Raw genomic sequence first — 22,660 nt, forward strand, 5'->3', positions numbered from 1 at the left:
TAACTGACGGCCCACCTCTTGCTCTGCGGAAAGGGACAAAAATTTAGTTTCCCCCCAAAGTGGTAGCAATAGGTGCCGAAGGGAAGATGCTGAGAATATTCTATCCTGGTTCCCAATCGCAATCTCTCCCGGATAGATAACACTCCCATACGAGAAAACAGCCTAGCCTATTCTCGAAACTATGGGATATTTTTGGGGTTCGGCTTTTATGTATCTATGTATCACATTAGCACTCAGTGCCCTACGATCTTGTCAAGAACTTGAAGAATAAGCAAAATTCACCCTGTGAAAATGACCACTTCAAACACTAATGGTTCCTCTTCTCTTCTCTCCCAATCCGAACAACAAAAGCTCATAAAGAAACTGGGCGTATTCAAGATTCAAGGCACAGACAAACGAAGACTCCCCATCCTCCGCATCGTAGGGAAACTCTTCCCTGGTAAAGTTTAAAATACAAATACAACACCATCTTTGATTTTTACAAGATCTTGTTTTTGTGTGTGTAATGATTTTGGGTATCGTTATTATTATATACAGGGAAGCTGGTTGGTGTGGAGACGTTGAAGAAATTCTTCGAAGCTGAGATATTCCCCAGTTTGAATGGAAGGCGATTCTCGGTTGTGTATGTGCACTCTGGAGTTAACAGAAGCGAAAATTCCCCTGGGATTTTGGCTATGAAATCCATGTTCGATGCTGTTCCTGCTGAAGTTGGGCAGAACGTGGAAGCTGTTTATTTCCTGCACCCGTCTCTTCAATGCCGCCTCTTTCTTGCCACCTTTGGCCGTATCCTCTTCTCTGGCGCCGCCGCCTCCGGGTAATCACCATGATTAATCAGTTTCCAATTACAAATTCATGGGGAAAAAACCACTTTCATTTATAAGCATCGATCGGGGTTTTGTTCTCTCTCTTTCATTTACTTATAGTTGATTTGATTATTAAAATTACCCATAATTTAGTTTCCAAGTTGTTGAATTGATGACAGGTTTTATGGTAAGATGAGATACGTGAAGACGTTGAATCTCTTGAGAAACAGCGTAAGATGGTACAAACTGGAGATGCCCGAATTTGTGTACGAATACGACGAAGAGAAGGAAGAAGAGCATTGTCCCAAGATGGATTTTGGGCTGGAGAGTGACCATCCAAGACTATCGACCTACAGGGCCCCAAGTTTGGACTGGACTATATCTACCTATTCCATGAGGTCCATCGCCTAGATATGACTTTAAGCCTAGTCCGAGATTTTCTGTTTGGTGAGGCCCAGTTCGGCCGTGTGGTAATTAACGTAATTCAAAGCGCAATGCCGTGTTGTTTTTGCCTAGATAGAATCTGATCCTTGAAAAATAATAATTAAAAGACATCATCACTCTTTTGTTTTTTTAAATAATACAAAAAAATTATTACCAAAACATAAAAAAATGGAAAATTTAAAATTATAATAAAGTGAAAAATTAAACGAGGAGTAGAGGTCTCACTTTCAATTTTTTTCATTGCCTAAATCGGTAATTTTTAATTATCAAAAGCTAATTTTTTAAGGAAAAAAATTATTCTTAATTTATACACATAACAAATAGAATAGACTAAGAATACTAATATTAATAACATGAATAACGATAAATAAATAAAATAAGTTAATATAATAATATTGACAAAAATAAAAATTATGTCCCAAATGTGATTCGTTTAAAGAGGGGCAATAAATGGAGACACGAAACGAGATTGTGCGTGGAGAAGAGTAGTATTGATGCGTGACGGTTTTTTTGGCTCGTACACTATTGACTTATTTTGCATCCCTACTTTTAAGTATTTATAATATGTTAAAATGAGTTATCAAATCAAATACATAAAGTACGTGAATGCAAATTAACCCACAAATTGATCCCAAATCATGAAAGATATTACCCACGGTTTTAGCAAAAACAATGCATGATGGCAGGAAATACGTACATCTTCCATTTAATTCTGTAATTGGTGGAATGTACTAAATTTTAGGCCTTTCAAAATACATGCACAGTCCATGAGTAACCCTTGTCGGGATTTGGGATGCTCAAAAACCAAAGAGTGGTAAGCCTTTTTTTAGTTCAAAACTGCAAATATCATTTTCATGAAATTGCCTTGTTTTTCACAAGTAACAACTCAATTATATTTGAGTATTTTAATGTTACCATTGACTCTAAAGAAACGGTGACTCGAAGCTGCAATATAAACCTTATAACATAAACTATTCTATTATTTCATCATTTCCTTGTGTAATTCTTGGGGTAGAACCGAAACATTATTCCTACAAATGAAAAGCCTTCACAAAACTCAACAAGCTTTTACATCGCCACCATAATTCAACATTACAAAGGAAAAAGAAAGAAAGAAAATTCGTGTATGCATCAATAAAATGGTCATTTTTTAAATTCTTACGGGGCCATTAGCTACACGGAAATCTCTAATAAGGGTTTTGGCGGTACGGGGAATCAAAGAGATGAACTCAGATGAGTAAGACTTACTGCACCAGAAAGCACGGTCTTGTTTCGTTCTCTAACATTCACCTGATATAGAACTCTGCAAATTTCACTAACATTTTCAGCTTTTATGGTACACAATCAAGGAAATAAATAATAGGAGATCAGGTTTTTGAAAAGAAACGATTCGATAAAATGTTACCTCAAGCCATCAAGCCACATTTCTGTTATCAAAGTTTCGCCAGGATAGACGTGCAGAAGAAATTTTCCTGATATGTTCTTAATCATATTTTGATCACCTCGACAAATACATTTGATGATGGCTCTGACTGCGAACCCAAGAGAGCAAAGTCCATGCAATATTGGACGAGAGAATCTATAGGACGCATTACATATAAAGGAATTAGAAAAAAGTGGAATTCACAGTATCGAAGGAGTAAAAAACAAACATGAATTAATGCTTGCATGTTTCTGTTTTATGCATTAATTTTGACTAAAATATTTCTCCGGCATCTAGCATTTACTATTTGGTTGTAAGAACCATCAAAGGTGTCCCTTACCATGATAAAGTTAAATATACATTAGCTAATGAACGGTGTCCTATATTTAAAATCCTACCCAAAAAATTGCGAGTCTCGAAAAAGTAGGAGATTGTTATGAACCCAGCTATATCTGGCGCACACTTTTAGTTGTCAAAAGTTATGACCTTATACATGGCTTACTGAAATAATAGAAGGCATAAAAAATTTTGCACAAGTTCTGTTCTTTTCTGGAGTCACAAGGCAGACCTGAAATTGCCTTTCTCTTCCCAAATTCGAATAAATACCTGACGCAAATGTTCAAGAATACTAGAAAAGATTTCAAGGCTAAATCAAGATTTATCAGTTAGAAGACACACTACCCTGCAATTTCTGCAACCATAGGATCTGAGTGCAATGGATTATAGTCACCAGATAGTCTGTAAAGCAAAGCCTGCATTGTGGAAGTACAGAAATAAAGAAAAAAGAAACTGTATGCTCTCAGAAGAAGTTAAATTCAATAAAGGACAGTCGAATTATGTACAGCTTAAACTACGTAACCTAATAAGTAATCAAGAAGATTAAGAATTAGTAGCATTCAAGGAAAAGTTAACTTTAGATGCAATTTTCGAGAAGGAAACTAAACAAGTAACAGTTCCAAATTCATCGGTTATCATAAGATATAGTTGATATAAATTAGCCCCCTAGTACTATTACTTTTACAATTATGGAAGCCGAAAAGACAAGCGAAAAATATGGATTTTTTTGTTTCATGTTACGCGAATTTAAAGCATGAGGAGAATGTGATTTTTTGGATTGAGGAGGAGGAAATCATACTTAATTTCATGAAAGAGCAAATTAAAATACCTGTGATGGTTGTGTACATTCTTCAAATACAGCAAATGGTTTAGTTTTGGGAATTTGATAAGCCAAGTTCTGGCTGGACGGGTACTTGATGAAGGAGTAAGGTTGGGATGACTTAGAGAAGCCTCCAGCACCTCTTAGATAGATTGCCATCCTGTTGGGTGATATATGGACTTATCTACTGAATGAAAGAAAAGAGAGAGCAAGAGAAAAGGAGACACGTCAATGACAGATCTCTGAGTTCGAGATTCATACCGATTCATGCATAGCAACTCGCTGGACTCCTTTTCATAACTCAAAATTTCCATCTCCAGGATTGCTGCCTTACCTACAAAGAAAGAAAAAAAACCTTGCTTCATGAATATCGCATCCATCCACAAAAACTGAATTCCAATCAGCAAAATGCTATAACCTAACATTTAAGTATAGCTTAAGTTTCAGTAGTACACAAATCCTAATTTTATGACTTATATTAACAAATTGAAGCCTATTTTACGACAGGATAGGAATGAAAAGGAAAATTATTTATTTTTGTATTATCTGCATTTACTTTGAAAAAATTATTCTTGATCATACTACAATCATAGACAATCAATACAGCTGGCCAATATCAGAAGCAGACCTTTATCGTGCAACCCAGTGACAGACATCTTATTTAGTAGCTGCATCAACAAAATTCATCTCAAATTAATAAGCTTAGCAAATGAAAAAAACAAATTAACCGAGTTATGGAGAACCAAGATAACAATCGAAAGTTGAAAAACTTACACAGCCATGAGATGGGAGGGGTTTGTAAATTTCTATGTATTGTTGTCCATGCAAAAGAAGACGTTGATCAAATCTGAAGAACAAGCCAACCAAGACAGACAAATTCACAACAAAGAATATTTCATACAAGTGCTTGTTTACATTTTCAATACGCATACATGCTCAGAAAACAATAGTACTCACTGTAAACCTGGTATTTGAGCTATCTGTGACTGAAGTCCGAAAGAAAATAGAGTCGAAAATGTTGGTAAAACCTATGGGAGTACAAAAAGAATAAATCAGCAATTTCTCACCGTAGCATCCATGACACAGTTTTATGTGGAGCTTCAGATGTTTTCCTTTCCAATATTTACAACTTATCTAATTACTTCTTAACGAGAGGTAAAGCCATTAGCATCAATGACACAGTTTTAGCCGACCGATTTACTGCATAAATATCATTGCTTTTTCAGGATTCAAATTTCAGATTCAGGCGGGTGTCAAGATCAACTTCTAGCATACTTCAAATACGAGTGCAAGTTGAAACATAATTCCTCTCTTTTCTTAGTTCAAAAGAGATCAATTTATCATCAATATAAATTTACGATACCAAACTTTTGAATACCACCACTAAAAGTAAACAAACATAAACAGCCTGAACACTGAAACTAAGTTGAAGAAAATCAGCAAATCGAAAGATTTGGTTCAAGTTCATCAGTCCCAAAGTAATACTTTACCTCAATGGCTTGCTGTCCATCTTGATGATAAACATATTTGAGTTCTTTATCATCCACAGCATCTTTCGAACATGCCCCAACACCAAGTGCATATAGCGCAGCATCCCTTCAATTCAAAACTAACAATCAATTCACCTTACCGACGAATTAGGACAACGACAAAATCAACACTATTGATCCTTTACTCTTACCTTTCAGTATAAGTGAATGTAGTCTGAGGATCGCAATTCAGCGCAGCAACGAAAAGATTAATTAAACATCAGAGCCACAGAAAAATTGGACCAAAATTTACGGGGATAAGTTAGGAACAATTACCTGGGGAAACTCGTGAGAAATGATGCGCTGAGGATCGATCCCTGAATTTTCAGCCATGATGGAATTTCAGAGGTGGATTATGCAATGAAAGTCGAAACTTTATGCTAGAAATAGAAGAAGCGGAAGGGGCAGAAAAAGTAATTACGGATAAGTTATGGGTTACATTGGAGATCAGTTCCATGGATAATGTTAAGTTCTTCGAGTCGCGTGTCCGTTTCATATTTTTGCTTCGTCAATGTAAGCGGCCACCGACTTTTTTTTTTTTTAAAAAAAATAAAAATAAAAATGAGTGATTCTATTTATATAATCAAATTTTATAATATTTAATGATATTAAAAAAGCGATACAAAATTTTATTTATCAAAATTTTATAATAAATTCAATACAAAATCTCATAATTTAATAACAAAAGCTCATAATTTAATTATTGTAAATATTATTGTACAATATTTTTGTTGTATTTTTAATATTATTCTTTATTTTTTATTTGTGACGACGCCACTACTACCTTTTAGACGCATATTAGATGAACTCCAGCAACGACAAATCATGTAAGTTAAGTTTAAAAAAAAAAATTGTAGGATAAATTGAACTCATGAATATTTGATTTTATGATAATCTATTCCATCAACTCGAATACTCTATTTCTTATGAGAAAATATCGACGTTTTGTTTTTGTTAATTTTTTTTTAAAAAAAAACCTTAACTCCAAATTTTACCATCTTATTTTTATTTTGTAATGACCTATAATTAATTTCTTATTTAGTTTAAAATATCGAAATTCTTATAAAAGTAACTTTTAAAAACAAATGAAAATAATTTAGTTATGAAATGACCTCTCGAAACTCCAAATTAAAAGCTCCTTGCATTTTGTTGACCTCTCTAAACTTATAAAGCTTCTTACAAACACGGACGAGGCTTTGTTATTGGTGTATTTAGTCTCGAAGTTATTTATTTATACTGCTTCCAAATTCTAAGGAAAGGATTGTTAGTATTGGGTAGGGAGTGTTATTTAGTCCTTGATTGGGTTTATGCAAAAATGAATCAAAGGATGCTTAATGTTAGATAAACTACCATTATCTTACTCAATCATCCTTACCAAACGCGGCCTTAAATGATAATATTGCTCTTCTGAATAGTGTTAGTACAAAAATGTTGTTCTTGTTCCCGACTTATTACTTTGTAATAATAATCATTTTTAATATCAAAAATATACATTTTTTCCCTTTTTTTTTAAAAAAAAAAACCAAATCTTTGGAATTTAGTGCATTTATTTAGAGAGTAGCATTGAGAGGGGAGACTTGGGAATCTGATACAATTTTACCTACTGTTAAAGACACAAACAACACTGCAAATTTCATGAAAATCTTGAATGCAAACTCACAATCTTTTATTACATAACATCATCCCTTGGCAATGAACAAAAAGAATGTGACCTTGAGTTGAGGTCATTGACATAAATTGTACAAATGTCATTTCCATAGCTTCAATTTTCCAAGAAAATGCTTCTACTTCTTCTCTCTTCTATAATATCCATGTTGCAAATTAAACCTCGGGCTGGAAATTTTTCGTTCTTTAAAATGGTATATGGACTAGGTATATATAGTAAGGGGGCGTGTGTGCCGGCCGCTAGCCCTGCCACAAAGAAGTGCATTCTTTGGGATCGGGTACTCGTCTCTCAACGACGTGGACGTGGTGTAGACTCTAAGATAAAACTGTTGCCCCAAGTACTGCCGAGCCCAGAACTCCGATCTCAGATTCCACATTCCGACATTGTCCAGTGCCACGTAAATGGCCTTCCACGAGTTAGGATATACCTGCAACAGCCCAAATTAATCAAGTTTAGGATATGTTTTTGGACCCAAATGGACCCCTTTAAAACAAAAAAGCTGAAGAAAGAAATCTCAAATATAGTAATTCTAGAACTGCATAGAAATCCAGATGTTGGCTCTCTCGACTTCCTGAGTCCGCCTCCGAATTTTCTTCTTACCTGAATGGTGCAACGAGAGACTGCATCATGGAGATTGTACTGGTTCCTACTAGCTGAGCTCCATTTCCCTCCATCCATTCTGGTCGATTTTTAGATCAAATCAGTGTGACCATATACATATACTAAGACAGTATCATAAAAAGAATGCGCGCGTGTGTCCACTCAATATTAAGGCGCTCACCCTACTACAAAGAAGGAGTAGCCATTGAGGTGATAGCTCTGCAAGATATCTTCGTAGTTTTCAAAAACGATTTCAACGAATGACCGATAATCTGTGTTCAACACAGACGTATCGAGATATATTCCTGCACCATTGGGAGCATCCCACTCGATAAACTCCACTTATTTGGTAGTAGTCGGCCAGTTTTAGAGGAGTGTCAGCCGGCACGAAGGACACACTGTTGATTGCATATCTTTGCTTGCCATTTACCTGGCCTGCAGAGCTTGCAAGCCTGATGGTTCTCGCCACAGGTATCATGCCGTAATGATATGAGCCTTGTGGATTCGGTCTTGGTCCACTCGCTGTAAGATTAGTCCTGCAGAAACAATTATAAGATTTGAGTTTCATACTTAAAAAAAGACATGTAATGTCCCAAATGCCGCGACTTCTTTCCATGACAACATAAATTCTTAAGTGCAAGGTTGCCTGCCGATAGACACTAGCTTGTGATAAATGTTTGATAGGATCATATGATGATTAATGCTTGTGTTGTAGACTATATTTCCAGGCATCCCCAAAAAATGAAACGAGATATACAACAACGTCCAGGCATAAAAGAAAAGTTAAGCATACCTGATGGTACGCGCCTGGTTAAGGGACCAATCGATCTCCGTGGTTGGTCCACCAGGTAATGGTCCAGAAGCAGGACGATTCGAGCTTGCGTATAGGAGAAATCCGGTTGTAACGAGGACAGGAGTGGTGAAACGCGACGAGGCGACTAAGTAGTATACCTGAGGTGGCTTATCAGCCGTGAAGAGAACCGACATGCATTGTCCCACATGAATATCAAGGGAGGAGTAGCTAATTTGCATTGTGTGTGTTCCTTCTACCTCGACCACCTTCATCTTGTGTCCTTGAATCCGGAAATTGAACGAGTTTTGCAACCCAACGTTGCATAATCTAAGACGGTATGTCTTCCCTGGGATGGTTCGAAGTTTATAATCACTGTTAGATCAAGAAATACAAATAAATTTCACATGGTATTGTTAGTCATAAGTTCATGTACCCTGTTGAACAGTAAAAGAGGTGACATTTGGGCCACGGCCATTGATAAGAATTCCATCCGGAAAAGGTAGTTTTTTGCCCTTGTCAAGAACTGTCTTCAATGCCTGTGCAAACGAATTGTAAAGGAAGTAATCCCATCAATTAACTGAAAAGTTCATCACCCCAATAGGCCAATACACAGTTACTACAATCCCCCACACCACCACTGACCAATCATTAATCAAAACAATTAATACTGCTAAGCACATGCACTACAAGTAGGAATTTTGACATAAAAAAAGGAATGGAGCTACTTTGAATGTAAACAAACAAAAAGTAATGATATTTTTGAAAAAATTAGGCATAAAAATTATGATGAATCATGGACAAAAAGTAGATGATTTTCTCAAAAACTTGATTGATAGAGTTTATAGTTACCGTGTGATTGGCCTTGTACCAATCTCCAATGAGTAGAGTGTAATCGTCTGCCGGAGGGTCGAAAGGAACGGGGATCAATGACCGGCTTACAATCCGAATGGCTCCGAATCCGCCGGCTGCCTTGTGAAATGCTAGTGATGGGAAGTAAAAGAAACTCCCGATTTGATCTTTCATTTGAAGAATGTATGTGAAGTTCTTTCCCGGAGGAATTGGGCAAGTTGTTCCATACACTCCATCTTCGAATGAATTCCTCCTATTTTGGATCCCATTCCTGAATTTTTTTACCCAAAAAATTCTTTTAGACAACGTGCAAAGTGATTTGTTAGGTGATAATGTAAATTTATGCTATAAGATTCAAAAGGATTTCGTCTGTACACTCCAGTAAATACGACAACGTTAATGTTCTAGCTATATTTTCCCTTCTCTAGGAATACACATTATACATTTCAATATACAGTAATATATATGATCGACAAATTCAGGTTAATAATTATTTTACCAAAACTTCTAAGGATAAATCCAAAACAATGCACAAATGATGTTTACGTAACAGAAGAGAAGGGCTGTGGAGTTAGTTGACAAACTTTATGATGTAATAACAACCCATGTGTGGCTTCTTTATTTATTTCAAGTACGTACGTGAGTTCACTTCCCACCGCCACAAGTTTTTAATTTGGTCATCCTTCTCTCTTTATAATCTCCTANATGATATATCTATACTATTATATAAAGAATATGTCAAACGTACACCATCTTTTGTTTATCAAATTGCTCTTACACCAATATTTTTCTCAAAATTGTCACAATTTATTTTCAATATTATCCTTCTCAAATTGCACTATGAGACTCTCGCTGATTTCTATCACTTATTATTAAATTAAAAGTACAATTAAGCATTTAATAAAATAAAAAAAAATCTTATTGAGTGTCGATTTTTGCGCTCACAATTTATTTTCAATATTATCCTTCTCGGTCATTACCCTTTGAATTTTGCACGTAATATCAAATTCAGGACTTTTATTGAGTGTCAATTTTTGCTACTCACCATTTGGACTTATTTATTGCATAAAGTTACATCAAGTGCGTTTTAACGGGAAAAAGAAAACACGGAGCAATGCCCGTATGGCGCGTTTTAACGGGAAAAAGAAAACACGGAGCAATGCCCGTTGCCATATTATTAGAAGATTTACGCAATTTTTTATATATATCAGATTTCAAAGTTTATTATTTTAACTTTTTTTATGCGTGTATTGCAAAGAAATTTACACTACAACTTGAATCATATCTTGGCTTATTGAATATACGAGAGGTTTATGTCTCATTCAATGACGATATAGTTGGTTTTGAAACAAGAAGTTCTCTACACTCTACAGGATCAACTGGTTCGATCGATTTTCAAAAATTATTAAAGAAAAAAGGGAAAAGAAATTATTAGAGAACAAGAAAGAAGGTTCATACCAGTGGATGAGAAAAGGCTCATCTAAACTGTTGAACACATTGACAATTATATTATCATTGGTGACGCAGAAAATCTCAGGACCTGGGAATTTCCCATTGATCAATATAGCCTACACAAATCGAAATCCCACGAAGATTAACACGTCAACATCATGATGCAAACGTACACTTCAAGAATCCAATGCATATAAAGCAACATAAAGTTCGAACCTGTTGGGGGACGCCAAGGGGATAAATGGTGCCGTAAGTGACATTCCATGTGAAGAATCTGTAGGGGTTTTCTGCAGCAACAGTGGCGAAAATAAGAGACAAGAGAGCTAATCTCAGCTGCATTATTTTTCTTGGTTTCTGCAGAGATTTGTGGTGCAGATAGTTGAAGAAGCAAATGGAAAGAAGAGTGTATTGTAGGTGGTTGGTTACTTGTTGGATTGGTTTTAAATATACAAATGAGAGAAGTGGAAGATGGGAAGTGACATGTTGAAGTAAAGTGCGGTCCAGATACATGTGTAGCGGCTTCGAGTAAAAGTCAATCCCGTGAGTGAGATAAATTAAGAGCGTCCTAGCCAAGCTTTTACAAACTTGGGGGTAAATTGGATTCAAGATAGTCGACATCGGTCGATGGTGAGATCATGCATTGCATCACATGAAAAATAAGCGTGCCTCTTTACAGTCATTTGATCAAGTGTTGTGACATTATCCCAATGCTAGTATAGAATTCTCGCATGAAAAACGAACGTGAGAATTAACAAGTTTGGAGCGAGCAGATCGAATTTGGATGTGATATCGTTGGGTCATTTGTTGTGGATGAGTGGGTTGTAGGTGTGCTGATATGAACTTTTTTTTATGTTGTATTTGGACCGATAAATTTCAAATATATGGATTTCGATTGTATTTTATTGTTAACAATGAAATAAAAATGTAATTTTAAGTCAATATTTTAATTATTTATATTTTAGTTTCAGAAAGTAAAATGAATTTAAAATGTCTGTGTTATTTATTATACTTGAAATTCATCCTAATTAACACGAAACATTATATAAACATGTATTGTGTGGATTTGAAGTTTATGATTTTGATTATCTAAAACTACAAAAATATATTTGAATACGTTTGAAATCAATCGATTTGAAATCTATGGATCTTAAGTTATTTGTGTGGAACTCGTACAATTTAAGACAGTGCTCAAAAACAAAATGAAACAGTAGTTAATCAAGAGATCAAGTTCAGTAAAATGATAGTTTAATCAAAACATGGGAAAAAAAAGTTCAAAATTATGATTGACCTACTGTGCATTTAATTTTAATATACAAAAAAGTGCCAGCTTTTAGTTTCAGTATTAATATTATAAAATTTTAATACTTTTTAATAAAATGAAATATTAAACTTTTAGATTGTTTTCAAACAATCTGTAAGTCCTCATCTAAAAAATCTTGGACTATTCATCCCGCCACCTCCGTAAGAAAATTCTACATTATTCTTGAATTAATTATGTTTCTATATAATTATTTTATCATATATTTTGTCTGAGATAATTAAATTTATACGAAAAACTAAATATATATTTTACACTTAAGCTTTAATTAAACATAACTAAGTTTGCAATATTTCGTCTTTGTCACTGTACCAATAAATCTTTGGCGAGACTAATTTTTGGTATGAAATTCGAATAAATCCATCATATTCAACATAAAAATACTATATAAAAATATAAGAGATGAATTTGAAATTTATAGTTTTACTTCATAAAAATAAATTTGAAATATGCAAACTATAAAATTTCAAGGTGATTACAATAATCTACTAGTTTGGTGGGTCCCCACCACGCTATACATACGGGTAGCCACGACGCCAACAATTCCTTTATTTTGAATATTTCGGATTTCACTTCGAGCGTTCGAAGAACAACGAAGGTAATAAGTTTAGGATTTTGACTTTTGATAAGCTACTCTCGAACTATCATCCACATGAGTAATTCCCTCCACAACTCAACACGCTTAGATCATGTAAGCCCTTTATATTTTAATGAAAATTGATATCACGTGTTGACGATCTAATGGATAAAATTTCACCACATCATTAGAGGCTAACATACTAGTCTATGCTCAACCAACATTCCGACCATGAACAACACTCCTGATGTAGCATATAAATATCTCAAACGATCGATGGATTCTAATTAGCGTATTTAAAGCCATTTTTCCCTCAAGTTAGTCGATCTCCTGATCTATTTTTATTCAATTCCCCAAAACTTAAATGCATCCTCTCTTCTTTTACAGAGTGATTTGTGGAAAGTAGTGCGAGGCTATTAGGTCAGAGGAAAAATGTTAACATGGAAGGAGGGAATAAAATTAGTTCAATGGATCAACCAGTTTGGGGAGAAAACTGGTTCCACGACTGTTATAACTTGTATACTCAAATCTTTTGTCAAATCAAATCTCTACATCGAAATCAAATCAATATTCGATTCAAAACCACTACCATACATATCCATTTGGAGAAAATATATGCTACAACTGATGCTTTCACTTGGTATAACATCCAACTTTCATTGGGTGTGTGAGTTCCATGCCCAATGAAAGGTCCAAAACCAGACTTTCCCATCCGGTCGCTAGTTTGTATTACAAAGGAACAGATCAATGAAAGGCGCCGTAATCCACTTGAATTTGTGCAAACGTGAATGAATTTTGGGCAAAAATGTTCCCACTACCACTCCCAAATCATTATCATAATTTTGTACATTTGGGAGTGCATGTACCGTGATTACAGATCATTGAATGATACAATAACTGCCACTCCATAGACCACTTTATTATAGCTATTTTTTAATAAAGTTTATATTAACACTTCATAATTTGGAAACCTACCAAACAACGACTCAATCCAACTAACGCTCAAGCATTGCAATAAAACATAATAATGATAAACATCAAGAAAGGCTTCCAGAAACAAGAAGGTTTTGCTAATCCCGTCCAAGGGGAAGCAAATTCCACATTCGAAAACCTTTTTCCTAGTTGTTCTTGGATGGGAGCATTGTCGCCCACTCAAAACTTCTTGACTACAAAGGAGAAACATGGCTCACAGCCAAATGATACAAATTGCATCAAAACGAGATCGATCCATGAAATTTTATACGATCGGAATGCTCGAGGATGTCCCCCAACCCGTGCCTTAGCCCATAATAGCCTAGGACACTGAATGCACAAGCAATACACCATAAAGAAAGCAATGACATGGAAATTGGAATGAATAGCTTCAACAAAGAAGCGGCATATATCAAACATATAAAATTCAATACTTTCATGACATTAAAAGCTGGAGATGTTTCTTAAATGCACCTCAAGTTTATGAACAGTAGATGCAAGAAAAGATACAAGATCGTCAGCATTTACTTTTATCAGTAGATTAATAAGTAATTGTTACACAAGCTTCCCAAAACTATGCGCAAAATGCAAAATTTCCATAGTTCAAATGAACTTACGACCACAATTTCTAAGCCATCTCCATCGAAGAAATCCCACAAATAAATTATCAAAAATCCAATCCCATTTTCTCTCAAAAGGAAAAAAAAATCCAATCTCATTGCTATACCGAAGTTGTTAACGGAGCACCAATTTGACGAATAAATCGTGAAATTACAAACAAGATTAAACCTGAAACCACAGCTGCAGCAATGACCTGCCCAAGCTCAATAAAATGTAATTCAGGGCTCAATTTCTCATCCAAGAAAGTCACTCATCTGAGTGAATAAGACAGTAGTACTACAAAATTCGTTATGAAAATTATATCAGTTACTTTCATCCCCGAACAGGAGGCGAAGCCTCGCCGCGAAAGCGCCCGTGGGCTCGAGAGCGGCTTCAGAGAGGAGGCTTCGCTTGATCTGATTCATACGGGATTTGAGGCCCTTTTGTTCTTCTTCTAGAGAGGCGATGTGCTCCGTGAGTTCGTGAATGCGATACTTTTGCGTTAGAGACTTGGCGCTTAGCAGAAGTATTCCTGTCATCACGAAGAATTGAATGAAGCTTTGCTTTCTCTCCATGGCGGACTTGAAAAACCCTAGGGACTTCCTGCTCTCGCTAGGGTTTGGTCCACCGCCGCTGTCGGCCGCCGACGATGCCATGACTAAACTGAGATGAATCCACTCGTCTGTCGACTCGGGTAGTAAATTGGGGTGAAACGGGGAAAATTGTGGGCCTCAATACTAAGACCAATATGTACATTTAGTCAGCCCAAATTAATTTGGACTGGTTTGATAGCGAGCCCTGTTGCCTTTCTTTTATTTANGCCAACTAATCTGACGGGTGAGACCATTGGGCTAAAGCCCGGTCTCGGATCAGTGTCTTTTCAATATCTGCATATAACAAATGGCGTATTTGGATTATTAATATTATTATTACAGAACTAATAATTTAGTATATGTAGTAAAACATGAAGTACATAATTGAAGATAAATTTGTGTTTGGTACAAAGTTGTTAATATAATTTTGTAATTAAATTTATGATGAAATGGTATATGTTTGGAGGGGTATTATTAAATTTTTGTCATCACATTCTGTAATATCTTTTTTTATTTTTTTATTTGTCATTTTACGCAGAGGGTGGAGTACATGAGCTGGAATGATTAATTTTATAATATTCTCTTATTCACAATTAAAAACAATCAAATGAATCATGTCTGTCTTATCCCCCGACTTAAGAAATACTGTCTCTTGGTTTTGTCTCCCGCATGAAGGTAGATTCAAGAATGATGGCATCTTAGCCTTGTATATTTATGGTTTCACGATGAATGAATAACACAAATTATTATTCATAAAATAAGTGTTCTTCTACATTATATTTCCGTGAACAAAATCCAACACAAAATCGTGTTGTGATCTGGTTAGTTTATATTATATCGAGAATGTTATATTAAATTGTGTTGTGATTTGGGTATTACTTTCGGACATAGAATTTGCGATCTTCGACTAGGGGTTATATTCATCATTGTATATACAAATTGTCAGTGAAATTCGCGAGAAACAATGAAATAGTACCGATTGATATGATCATATCTTCTTGCATAAAATCACATGCTACAAGAATTGGTAGTTCTTAAACACCAAAGTTTGATCTTATACTTTACCGATCGGTAAGAATGTTGAGAAGCGTGACTCTACTTGTAAGCAATTGCCTAAACAATCTTTCTAATCCTGCCTCAATCCCTTCAAGGCAAGAATCGAGATTTTTTAATCTATGCATTATTAGTACATGATCGAGAACACTATCCCCACCATTTACAATTCTTCCTTGCAGGGAATATAGTGCGATATCCACACTGCCCACTTCACTAATCATGTTAAAATCTCTGCTAGAGCCCGCTGTTTTTGTGGTCATCAACTTTGCAACCAAATTCCAACCCCCATGCTTAGCCATTGGCCAAGACAAGAACATTAGGAGACACTTGAAAATGTCAATAGCGATCCCACTCACTTCTTCGAAAGCACTGACAAAGCTTCCTTCTCCATTCTTGTTCTCCAAATTCTTTAGTGTTTTTAGGGTCCTAGAAATATCTTTCTTCATTTTCTCTCTGCAACAAAAATATCTGGCTACATCTTGTTGGATGCTGGAGTTCTCCATGCCCTTTCGGCGCAGAGCTGACTGAAGAGATCGAACGTTTTCTTTGATCATTTGAACGAGCTCTTTTATAATGTTGCAAGAATCCAGCAACTCGACCGAGCCCATGATTGATTCATCCTGTTGCCATAGACGGGTAAGTGCATGTCGAGCAGCATGGAAACGTGTTAGTTCCTCAACAGAATTATACAAGTCTGCTAAGCCCAATAGACCAGATTGAATGGCTTCTGAGGTAACGTGAACATTTTTTGAAAAACAAGATTTAAGCTTTCTTGACTCGGATTCAAACTTCGTGGCATGAACGGGTTGTAGCCTCGAAGGCAAGCTAATGGACCTAAAGGGAACTTGCACCGAAACCTCCATTTTTGGACTTAATTCTTTCTTCTGGTTTGTTCCTGATCATCAGCTTGAAATTGCTTGTTTGTTTTGTGATTGTATATATATAGTGAGAACTGAGACAATGGCTCTACGTGGGATTTGCATTGCATGTGATTGCAATATGGGTACACTTAACTTTTTAAATGTAAATGTCTCATTTTCCAACATCAAATCTGCAATCATTGATGTGTTGGTGTGTAATGCATTGAATATTGATCATGGATTATATTATAATTCCTTGTTGTCTCCTTGCCCCCCAATCTTTATTGGGATTCATTTCAACCATGTTCTGACTGCATTTATTAATATTAATTATTCAAATATATCTACCTTCAGTACAATGTATGCATGCTTCTTCACATAGGTTGTTCGATCGCAATACATAATATAATGTCGATTGTAGTTAGCGGGAAGGTTGGAACTATAATATAATTCGAAATTAAAATAAGATAAATAAATAAAAACAGTAAACATAGCTATGGGCACTCATCTTTATAAGATTGAAGTATATTTTGATCGATGTATTCACGTAAAGAGCTTTTTGTGGGCTTAAAATATATGTATTTTTCCCATTTGTACAATAATAAAATTTTCATTCATATTGATTTTGCACCTATTCGTAATCTAATAGGGTTGGTAAACGCAAGAATGGTTGGTTTCCTTTGGTATTTACTACACAAAGATTCAAATTTATGATTACCAATAAGGTTGGCATGGCAGATTTTGTACGTAAATGGATAGACAAGGTAGCACTTGGAATATATGCTTATATATTTAGACATCAATATAATCTTATTCTAAGGTTTTTGCAAATAACAGACAGGAAGGATTGGAATATATTACTAATTAGAACACAGAATTGTGCGGCGGATGTTGCAATTAGCGCAGCACATCACAATGGTTTTACAGGCGTATCAGTCTATGAGCTATATATATTTATTATTCTCGCCAAACAACCGTAGAAAAGATGGGATTTTTAGGGGGAAAAATATGCGAATGTTGTGTTTACCATTACGATCCCGGAGAGTATCTGCTTCTAAATGAAGGATCGGAGCACATGTAGAATTAGAATACATATTCGGTACACCCTCCCGCCTCAGTGGGAGAAAATCCACGTTATCGCGGATCGTGTTTGGATTCTTTTTTGTTCGTCTATGAGCAAACAAAATGTTTAAAGGAGATATTTTTTTAAGAGAAAATACAAGGATTGTCGAGAGGAATATGTTGGCCTAAATTAGATTTTGGCCTTCTATTTGGTTAAAAACAAGTCTTAATTAATTCATTAATTTGTCATTCTTTTGCACTTTTAGTCTTCTTTCACCCCCAAGTACTGGATCGACTCGACATTTGTGTGGCTTATCTACTCCAAGATAGGTATTTCATCTCTATCGAATAAGAGGCATGGGTTTTAAGACAGGCCAAAGATAGCACAATCATGGTGCTTAAAGAAAAACAACCGACTTAAGCAATGAAGTCTTCTGACTTGGTGAGTCTAATGATCAGATAAACACCCAAATGGTATGTCGATTAACTTTATTTGGATCTGCCATTATTCATGACAAACAGATGCACTACATTTGCTTGAGTTGTCCATTTGGTTTCTGCTAAATGAAGATGATTTTAAGGCTAAACCAACCCCTCTAAGACACCGTGAATCCACTTGACGCCCCCGTGAAATAGTTAACTGATGATTCTTTGGATGTCTTAAACGATCCGTAGTGTCTCAAACGATACACTCCGGGACTGACCTCTTGTGGCACTTGCCACTCAATCGTTGCGAGGCCATAGGGAGAGGGACCGAAAAACGGGCCGTCCCACTTGAAGTATAGGCTGAAATCGTCGTCATCATAAGCAGGCACCCATCGTCCCCCTTGAAGCATTTCAACCACGGCGAATGTCCCTTCTGTCAGCAAATCATACCTCGGATTTGCGCTCCAGAACGTCGCGTTTATCTTGTCTCCCTTTTCGAAAGAGTCCCCATTCACGTCCAGTTTTATATCTCCGAACTTTATCCCCGTTGGAGGAGCATCCCCGGATGGATCTTGCAGAAGACTAATTTGAACAGATGAGAGATCAGGAGGGATTAAACCGGTTCCATTGTTTTTATCTCCTTTCGCCATTGCCTGTGCAAGGTTCTTAAATTCTTGGATATACGCTGCTAACGTGTAAGGGCCGTAGAGTGTCGATGCACCCTGCATAATCATTTTACAATAACACATCACATTTCGGTAGAAGGGTGCTTTTCAAATGGGATGCTTTTACAGGAAGCATGTGGTCTTTTTGGGTATTTCTTACCTCATACCTTTGCTGCTCATATTCTTCAGAAGTGGCTATATACTGAGAGTACGTGTTTGTTAGGCCTGCTATGACTACGTAGGTATCATTGCTAAATTCTCCATTTCCAGAACTTATTAGTGTTTCTTTCACTGCCTCCCTTAGTCTTCTTCCAGCCATTGTCGTAAATTCTGTGGATTCGCCATTACAAGAAAGTTGATTCTTAGCTCCCGGATTTCATTTGGTTTTACTGTTAAAATTTGGATAGTTTACAGACCTCCTGGTACGGATAGAATGATCAGTTGCCCCAACCTCAGCATTTGAATTGGCAGAATTGCTGGCTGCAAGATTATGAAAGTAAAATGAAATAAATGGCAGGAATTGAAGGCCATCTCTTTTTTTGTATACACGTTTTCTTGGAAACAATGTGCTTCTTAAGGTAATCAAACTATATATGGTACCGCCCAAGCATAAGGCCGAAACATTTCTCCGGTGTCGAGCAGAACAGTCTTCGGTTTTTGACAGTCAATTTGATATTGGCTTGGTTCTTTGATGATATCTCTCACCATCTTCCAGAACTCATTAATCTAGTGAATTCAAAAAATTCAGACAGAAACATAACGATAACAAAATCGCAAATATAGTCGATTATGAAAATGTACTTGCCTGGCTATCCCCTTGCTGAAAACCAAAAACACCGGGTCCATCAGTAGTCCCTGCGGCAAAGCCAGGTCCGAGTGCAGCAGGGCAAGTTTTCACCACCCGGTTTCCATCTAATACAACTTCAATATTAGTGAAATTCAGGAACACTAATCTGTAATCGATCTTTCCATTGATTTCCTCTTTAGCAGCCGAAAGTAAGTCCACAGCCTTTCGAAATTGCCTCTCCCCTATGATTTTAGTGCTCAAAATCTCATCAGGATATCTATAACAAAAATTTGTTCATAAATAAATCAAATATCTTAATTTGGATGTTCATATTAACTAAATTTGAACCAAGATAAATTACCCTGGTCCGCGGCCTACACAAAGCTGATCGTTGCCGTGGCATGATGAGTGGTTGAAATCACAGGGCTTTCCACTGTCTAAGCAGAATGCTCCCAGCACATTCGGGCTTACATCTCCAACATTTGATTGGCAAAACGCTCCTACAAACCGTGATCCATCCTGTTTCCTCACTTTCGAGCTTTGGCTAGTCGTTTTCTGGCACGGTTGCCCCCCTGTCGCATTGATTCTTGAAGCTTCCTTCATCAATGCACCTTTTCCAGTTTCATCATTTAGAAACCAACCATAAAATAACTCTATCATACGGATTCGACATTTCAAATTTTTTAACAATAAACTTACTTGAAACTCTTCCATTCCTCGAGGAAGAAACAGAGGAATTTTTACTCGTGGAAGTGAACCAGTCTTCGAAAAACCGGGCAGCAGCTCCTTTGTTGTCGCCACTTACAAGCTTGTTGTCTCTGCTCATGGAAGTTCCATGTGTTGCAAACCAACTGAAAGCACCAATGCTTTTCCCACTGTTTTTATCAACAAATTTCAAAAGGGTCATTATTGTATCCACGTTTCTTGGATACTTAGCCCTTTCCTCAGGCGGATTTAACAGATACGCGCTTGGACTCCTGTTTATTCCAGCATTTTCTACATCTCCTACAAGCCATAACTCACCCATTAATATAAAATCTTTTGTACATATGAAATATGATAATTAAATGGTCGTTGCCTTAATTTAACCTGTGTCGATAAAAATGGAACCAGGCCTTAGATTTTCATGAGCTTGGACAATGCTAAGCTCGATTGCAGTAACAATGGCATCGAAAGATTGTGGAACGAATCCAAGAGAAGTGACAGAGTATGTTATATACTGTAGATATCCCCCTGGACCAGCATGTGTGTGAGTTCCACTTATTGCAACGTTATTTTCGTTGTAAAGATTTCCATACCTTCAAATTACAACATCCACATTACATACCAAACAAAATATTATATATAAGCTAAAAATTGAGTATGTGAACATCAATTGATATTATCGATGCATGTTAGGCTCAACTCATTCAATGTTGGGTTTTTCATTGTAAGACAGCTGAAAATATTTGTACAAAGTGCATCATTAATATCGATTATCGTACCTTGATTTTAGTCTCTCCATCACCTTAATAGTAACAAGTTGAGAAGCCATTCCTGCATCAAGATTAACAAAAGCAATCCTATTTCCCTGTGTATCTTCTTCGGCAACGATAAACGCTCGAGCCCTTAGTCGAAAATGTATGCCTCCGGTCACCTGTTCCAGGTTAGCATATCCCATCATGTTTACTCCGGCTGCCGGGCCGGTCATGTCATAACTCCCCAATCCTATGAAGTACTCTGCATGGGCTGCAACTAGCAATAAGGAGTAAACTAGGAACAAGCGTGTGGAGATGAATGAATATCGAGGTCTGGAATGGCCATACATTTTGCCACTATTTCAACTATACATGCATCTTACCATGTAAAATAAGGGAGAACTATATATATACGCAAAAGGTTTAGTGTTTCTTGTCATGATTTTGAGGTGGAATCAGTGATATTCTTAGTTGGCACAAGAAAATATGCCTAGGCTGCTCCGATAAGGAAGATTACTTTTGTCTCTTCTTATGGTCAGAGTTGCAGCTTCTCCGGCTGAGTTTTTCTTTCTTCTATCGATCATATATTGAGTAGGTCTTTTGTGAGACGGTCTCGCGAATCTTTATCGATATTCACAATAAAAAATAATACTCTTAGCAGAAAAAATAATATTTTTTCATAGATGACCCAAATAAGAGATCTGTCTCACAAAATACGACCCGTAAGACCGTCTTACACAAGTTTTTGCCTTATATATTTTTGTAGTTGAATAGAAATAATGAATTAATTTTTCAAGAGAAAAAAACAGAAATAATGAATTAATGAAATAATAGCAGTGAGACTAGGGGAAAACATTGTGATTTTTTGTAGAATTTTTTTTTAATGCAATCAATGTTTTCAATCAAAATATGAATCGCAACATTCGAAATTGGGATTGAAAATTGCGTACCGATTTTTAACCAACATTTTTTTTGAAAAGAGTTTATACTAATTTCTCGGAATTTCGATTTTCAGGTAAATGAAAAATTAATAATGAGTGTACGTAGCTCGAATAAACTCGGGAACCTGAAAAGTCTCAATCTCTCATCTGAAAATAAGTATTAATTCATATGGCTCAAATATATAAATTTATTTATTTTTAAAAAAAATTTACAAACTTCTAATTTTACGTTTTCCAAATTTTAGTTAATAAAGGTATATTAATAAAAGTAGCAAGTAATGTTATTAAATGTAAAACCTAAATTATATATTCAGGTAAATATAAAAATTAGATTATATATTTGGGAGACACAAAAACTCCTGTGAGACGATCTCACGGGTCAATTTTATGAAACGGATATTCTATATGGGTCATCCACGAAAAAGTATTACTTTTTATATCAAATATATTAATTTTTATTGTAATTATGGTCAAAATTGATCCGTCTCACGAATATAAATATGTGGGACCATCTTATGAAAAACATATTCAAAGAATCCAAAAAATATTCTCCTCTTAATTTATTTCAAGTGTAAGCAAAGAAAACTGGTGAATATAATTGGATTATGATCGGATGTATGATATCTATCCA

At 35.9% G+C, this 22,660-nt stretch overlaps 4 protein-coding genes and 1 pseudogene across 5 annotated transcripts; 1 reads left to right on the forward strand and 4 right to left on the reverse strand.

Moving 5' to 3' along the window:
* LOC140961760 (uncharacterized) lies at positions 1-1,356 on the forward strand. Its single transcript, XM_073420444.1, has 3 exons — positions 1-439; positions 538-814; positions 983-1,356. The coding sequence occupies exons 1-3, from the start codon at positions 292-294 to the stop codon at positions 1,212-1,214; spliced, it is 657 nt and encodes a 218-aa protein (XP_073276545.1). The 5' UTR covers positions 1-291; the 3' UTR covers positions 1,215-1,356.
* Positions 1,357-2,200: 844 nt separating this feature from the next.
* On the reverse strand, positions 2,201-5,829 carry LOC140961963 (enoyl-CoA hydratase 2, peroxisomal-like). 2 transcript variants are annotated; one of them, XM_073420766.1, is made up of 11 exons: positions 5,632-5,828; positions 5,508-5,530; positions 5,317-5,422; positions 4,784-4,854; positions 4,601-4,673; positions 4,455-4,494; positions 4,088-4,160; positions 3,836-3,986; positions 3,352-3,422; positions 2,653-2,826; positions 2,201-2,550 (listed from the first exon to the last, which is right to left on the reverse strand). In XM_073420766.1, the coding sequence occupies exons 1-11, from the start codon at positions 5,686-5,688 to the stop codon at positions 2,463-2,465; spliced, it is 927 nt and encodes a 308-aa protein (XP_073276867.1). In that variant the 5' UTR covers positions 5,689-5,828; the 3' UTR covers positions 2,201-2,462. The 2 variants fall into 2 exon arrangements, with proteins under 2 accessions (XP_073276867.1, XP_073276868.1); XM_073420767.1 differs by lacking the exons at positions 4,601-4,673; positions 4,784-4,854 and having other exon boundaries at positions 5,632-5,829.
* Positions 5,830-6,967: 1,138 nt separating this feature from the next.
* On the reverse strand, positions 6,968-11,184 carry LOC140961543 (L-ascorbate oxidase homolog; annotated as a pseudogene).
* A 4,455-nt stretch (positions 11,185-15,639) lies between these two features.
* On the reverse strand, positions 15,640-16,961 carry LOC140961544 (uncharacterized). Its single transcript, XM_073420130.1, has one exon. It carries the CDS (start codon positions 16,692-16,694, stop codon positions 15,837-15,839), a length of 858 nt encoding a protein of 285 aa, XP_073276231.1. The 5' UTR covers positions 16,695-16,961; the 3' UTR covers positions 15,640-15,836.
* A 1,255-nt stretch (positions 16,962-18,216) lies between these two features.
* Positions 18,217-21,631, reverse strand: LOC140961546 (neutral ceramidase 2-like). The gene is made up of 9 exons (XM_073420131.1): positions 21,116-21,631; positions 20,721-20,929; positions 20,331-20,636; positions 19,993-20,242; positions 19,650-19,908; positions 19,445-19,570; positions 19,261-19,324; positions 19,005-19,174; positions 18,217-18,901 (listed from the first exon to the last, which is right to left on the reverse strand). The coding sequence occupies exons 1-9, from the start codon at positions 21,436-21,438 to the stop codon at positions 18,350-18,352; spliced, it is 2,259 nt and encodes a 752-aa protein (XP_073276232.1). The 5' UTR covers positions 21,439-21,631; the 3' UTR covers positions 18,217-18,349.
* Between the last annotated feature and the right edge of the window lie 1,029 nt (positions 21,632-22,660).

This window comes from Primulina huaijiensis, chromosome 16, assembly GCF_012295235.1.
Source record: "Primulina huaijiensis isolate GDHJ02 chromosome 16, ASM1229523v2, whole genome shotgun sequence".
NCBI classification, from domain to species: domain Eukaryota; kingdom Viridiplantae; phylum Streptophyta; class Magnoliopsida; order Lamiales; family Gesneriaceae; genus Primulina; species Primulina huaijiensis.

What these genes read in the sequence shown, in the direction of transcription:
- LOC140961544 (XM_073420130.1), bottom strand. Translation starts at nt 16,694, where the DNA reads ATGGAGGTTTCGGTGCAAGTTCCCTTTAGGTCCATTAGCTTGCCTTCG.
- LOC140961760 (XM_073420444.1), top strand. Translation starts at nt 292, where the DNA reads ATGACCACTTCAAACACTAATGGTTCCTCTTCTCTTCTCTCCCAATCC. An exon ending in CGTAGGGAAACTCTTCCCTG is followed by an intron (nt 440 to 537) that starts GTAAAGTTTAAA and finishes TATTATATACAG; the next exon opens with GGAAGCTGGTTGGTGTGGAG. An exon ending in TCTGGCGCCGCCGCCTCCGG is followed by an intron (nt 815 to 982) that starts GTAATCACCATG and finishes AATTGATGACAG; the next exon opens with GTTTTATGGTAAGATGAGAT.
- LOC140961963 (XM_073420766.1), bottom strand. Translation starts at nt 5,688, where the DNA reads ATGGCTGAAAATTCAGGGATCGATCCTCAGCGCATCATTTCTCACGAG. An exon ending in ATGGACAGCAAGCCATTGAG is followed by an intron (nt 4,855 to 5,316) that starts GTAAAGTATTAC and finishes GTACTCCCATAG; the next exon opens with GTTTTACCAACATTTTCGAC. An exon ending in CCCTCCCATCTCATGGCTGT is followed by an intron (nt 4,495 to 4,600) that starts GTAAGTTTTTCA and finishes TTGTTGATGCAG; the next exon opens with CTACTAAATAAGATGTCTGT.
- LOC140961546 (XM_073420131.1), bottom strand. Translation starts at nt 21,438, where the DNA reads ATGTATGGCCATTCCAGACCTCGATATTCATTCATCTCCACACGCTTG. An exon ending in CATTCTATCCGTACCAGGAG is followed by an intron (nt 19,175 to 19,260) that starts GTCTGTAAACTA and finishes GCGAATCCACAG; the next exon opens with AATTTACGACAATGGCTGGA. An exon ending in ATGAGCAGCAAAGGTATGAG is followed by an intron (nt 18,902 to 19,004) that starts GTAAGAAATACC and finishes ATGATTATGCAG; the next exon opens with GGTGCATCGACACTCTACGG.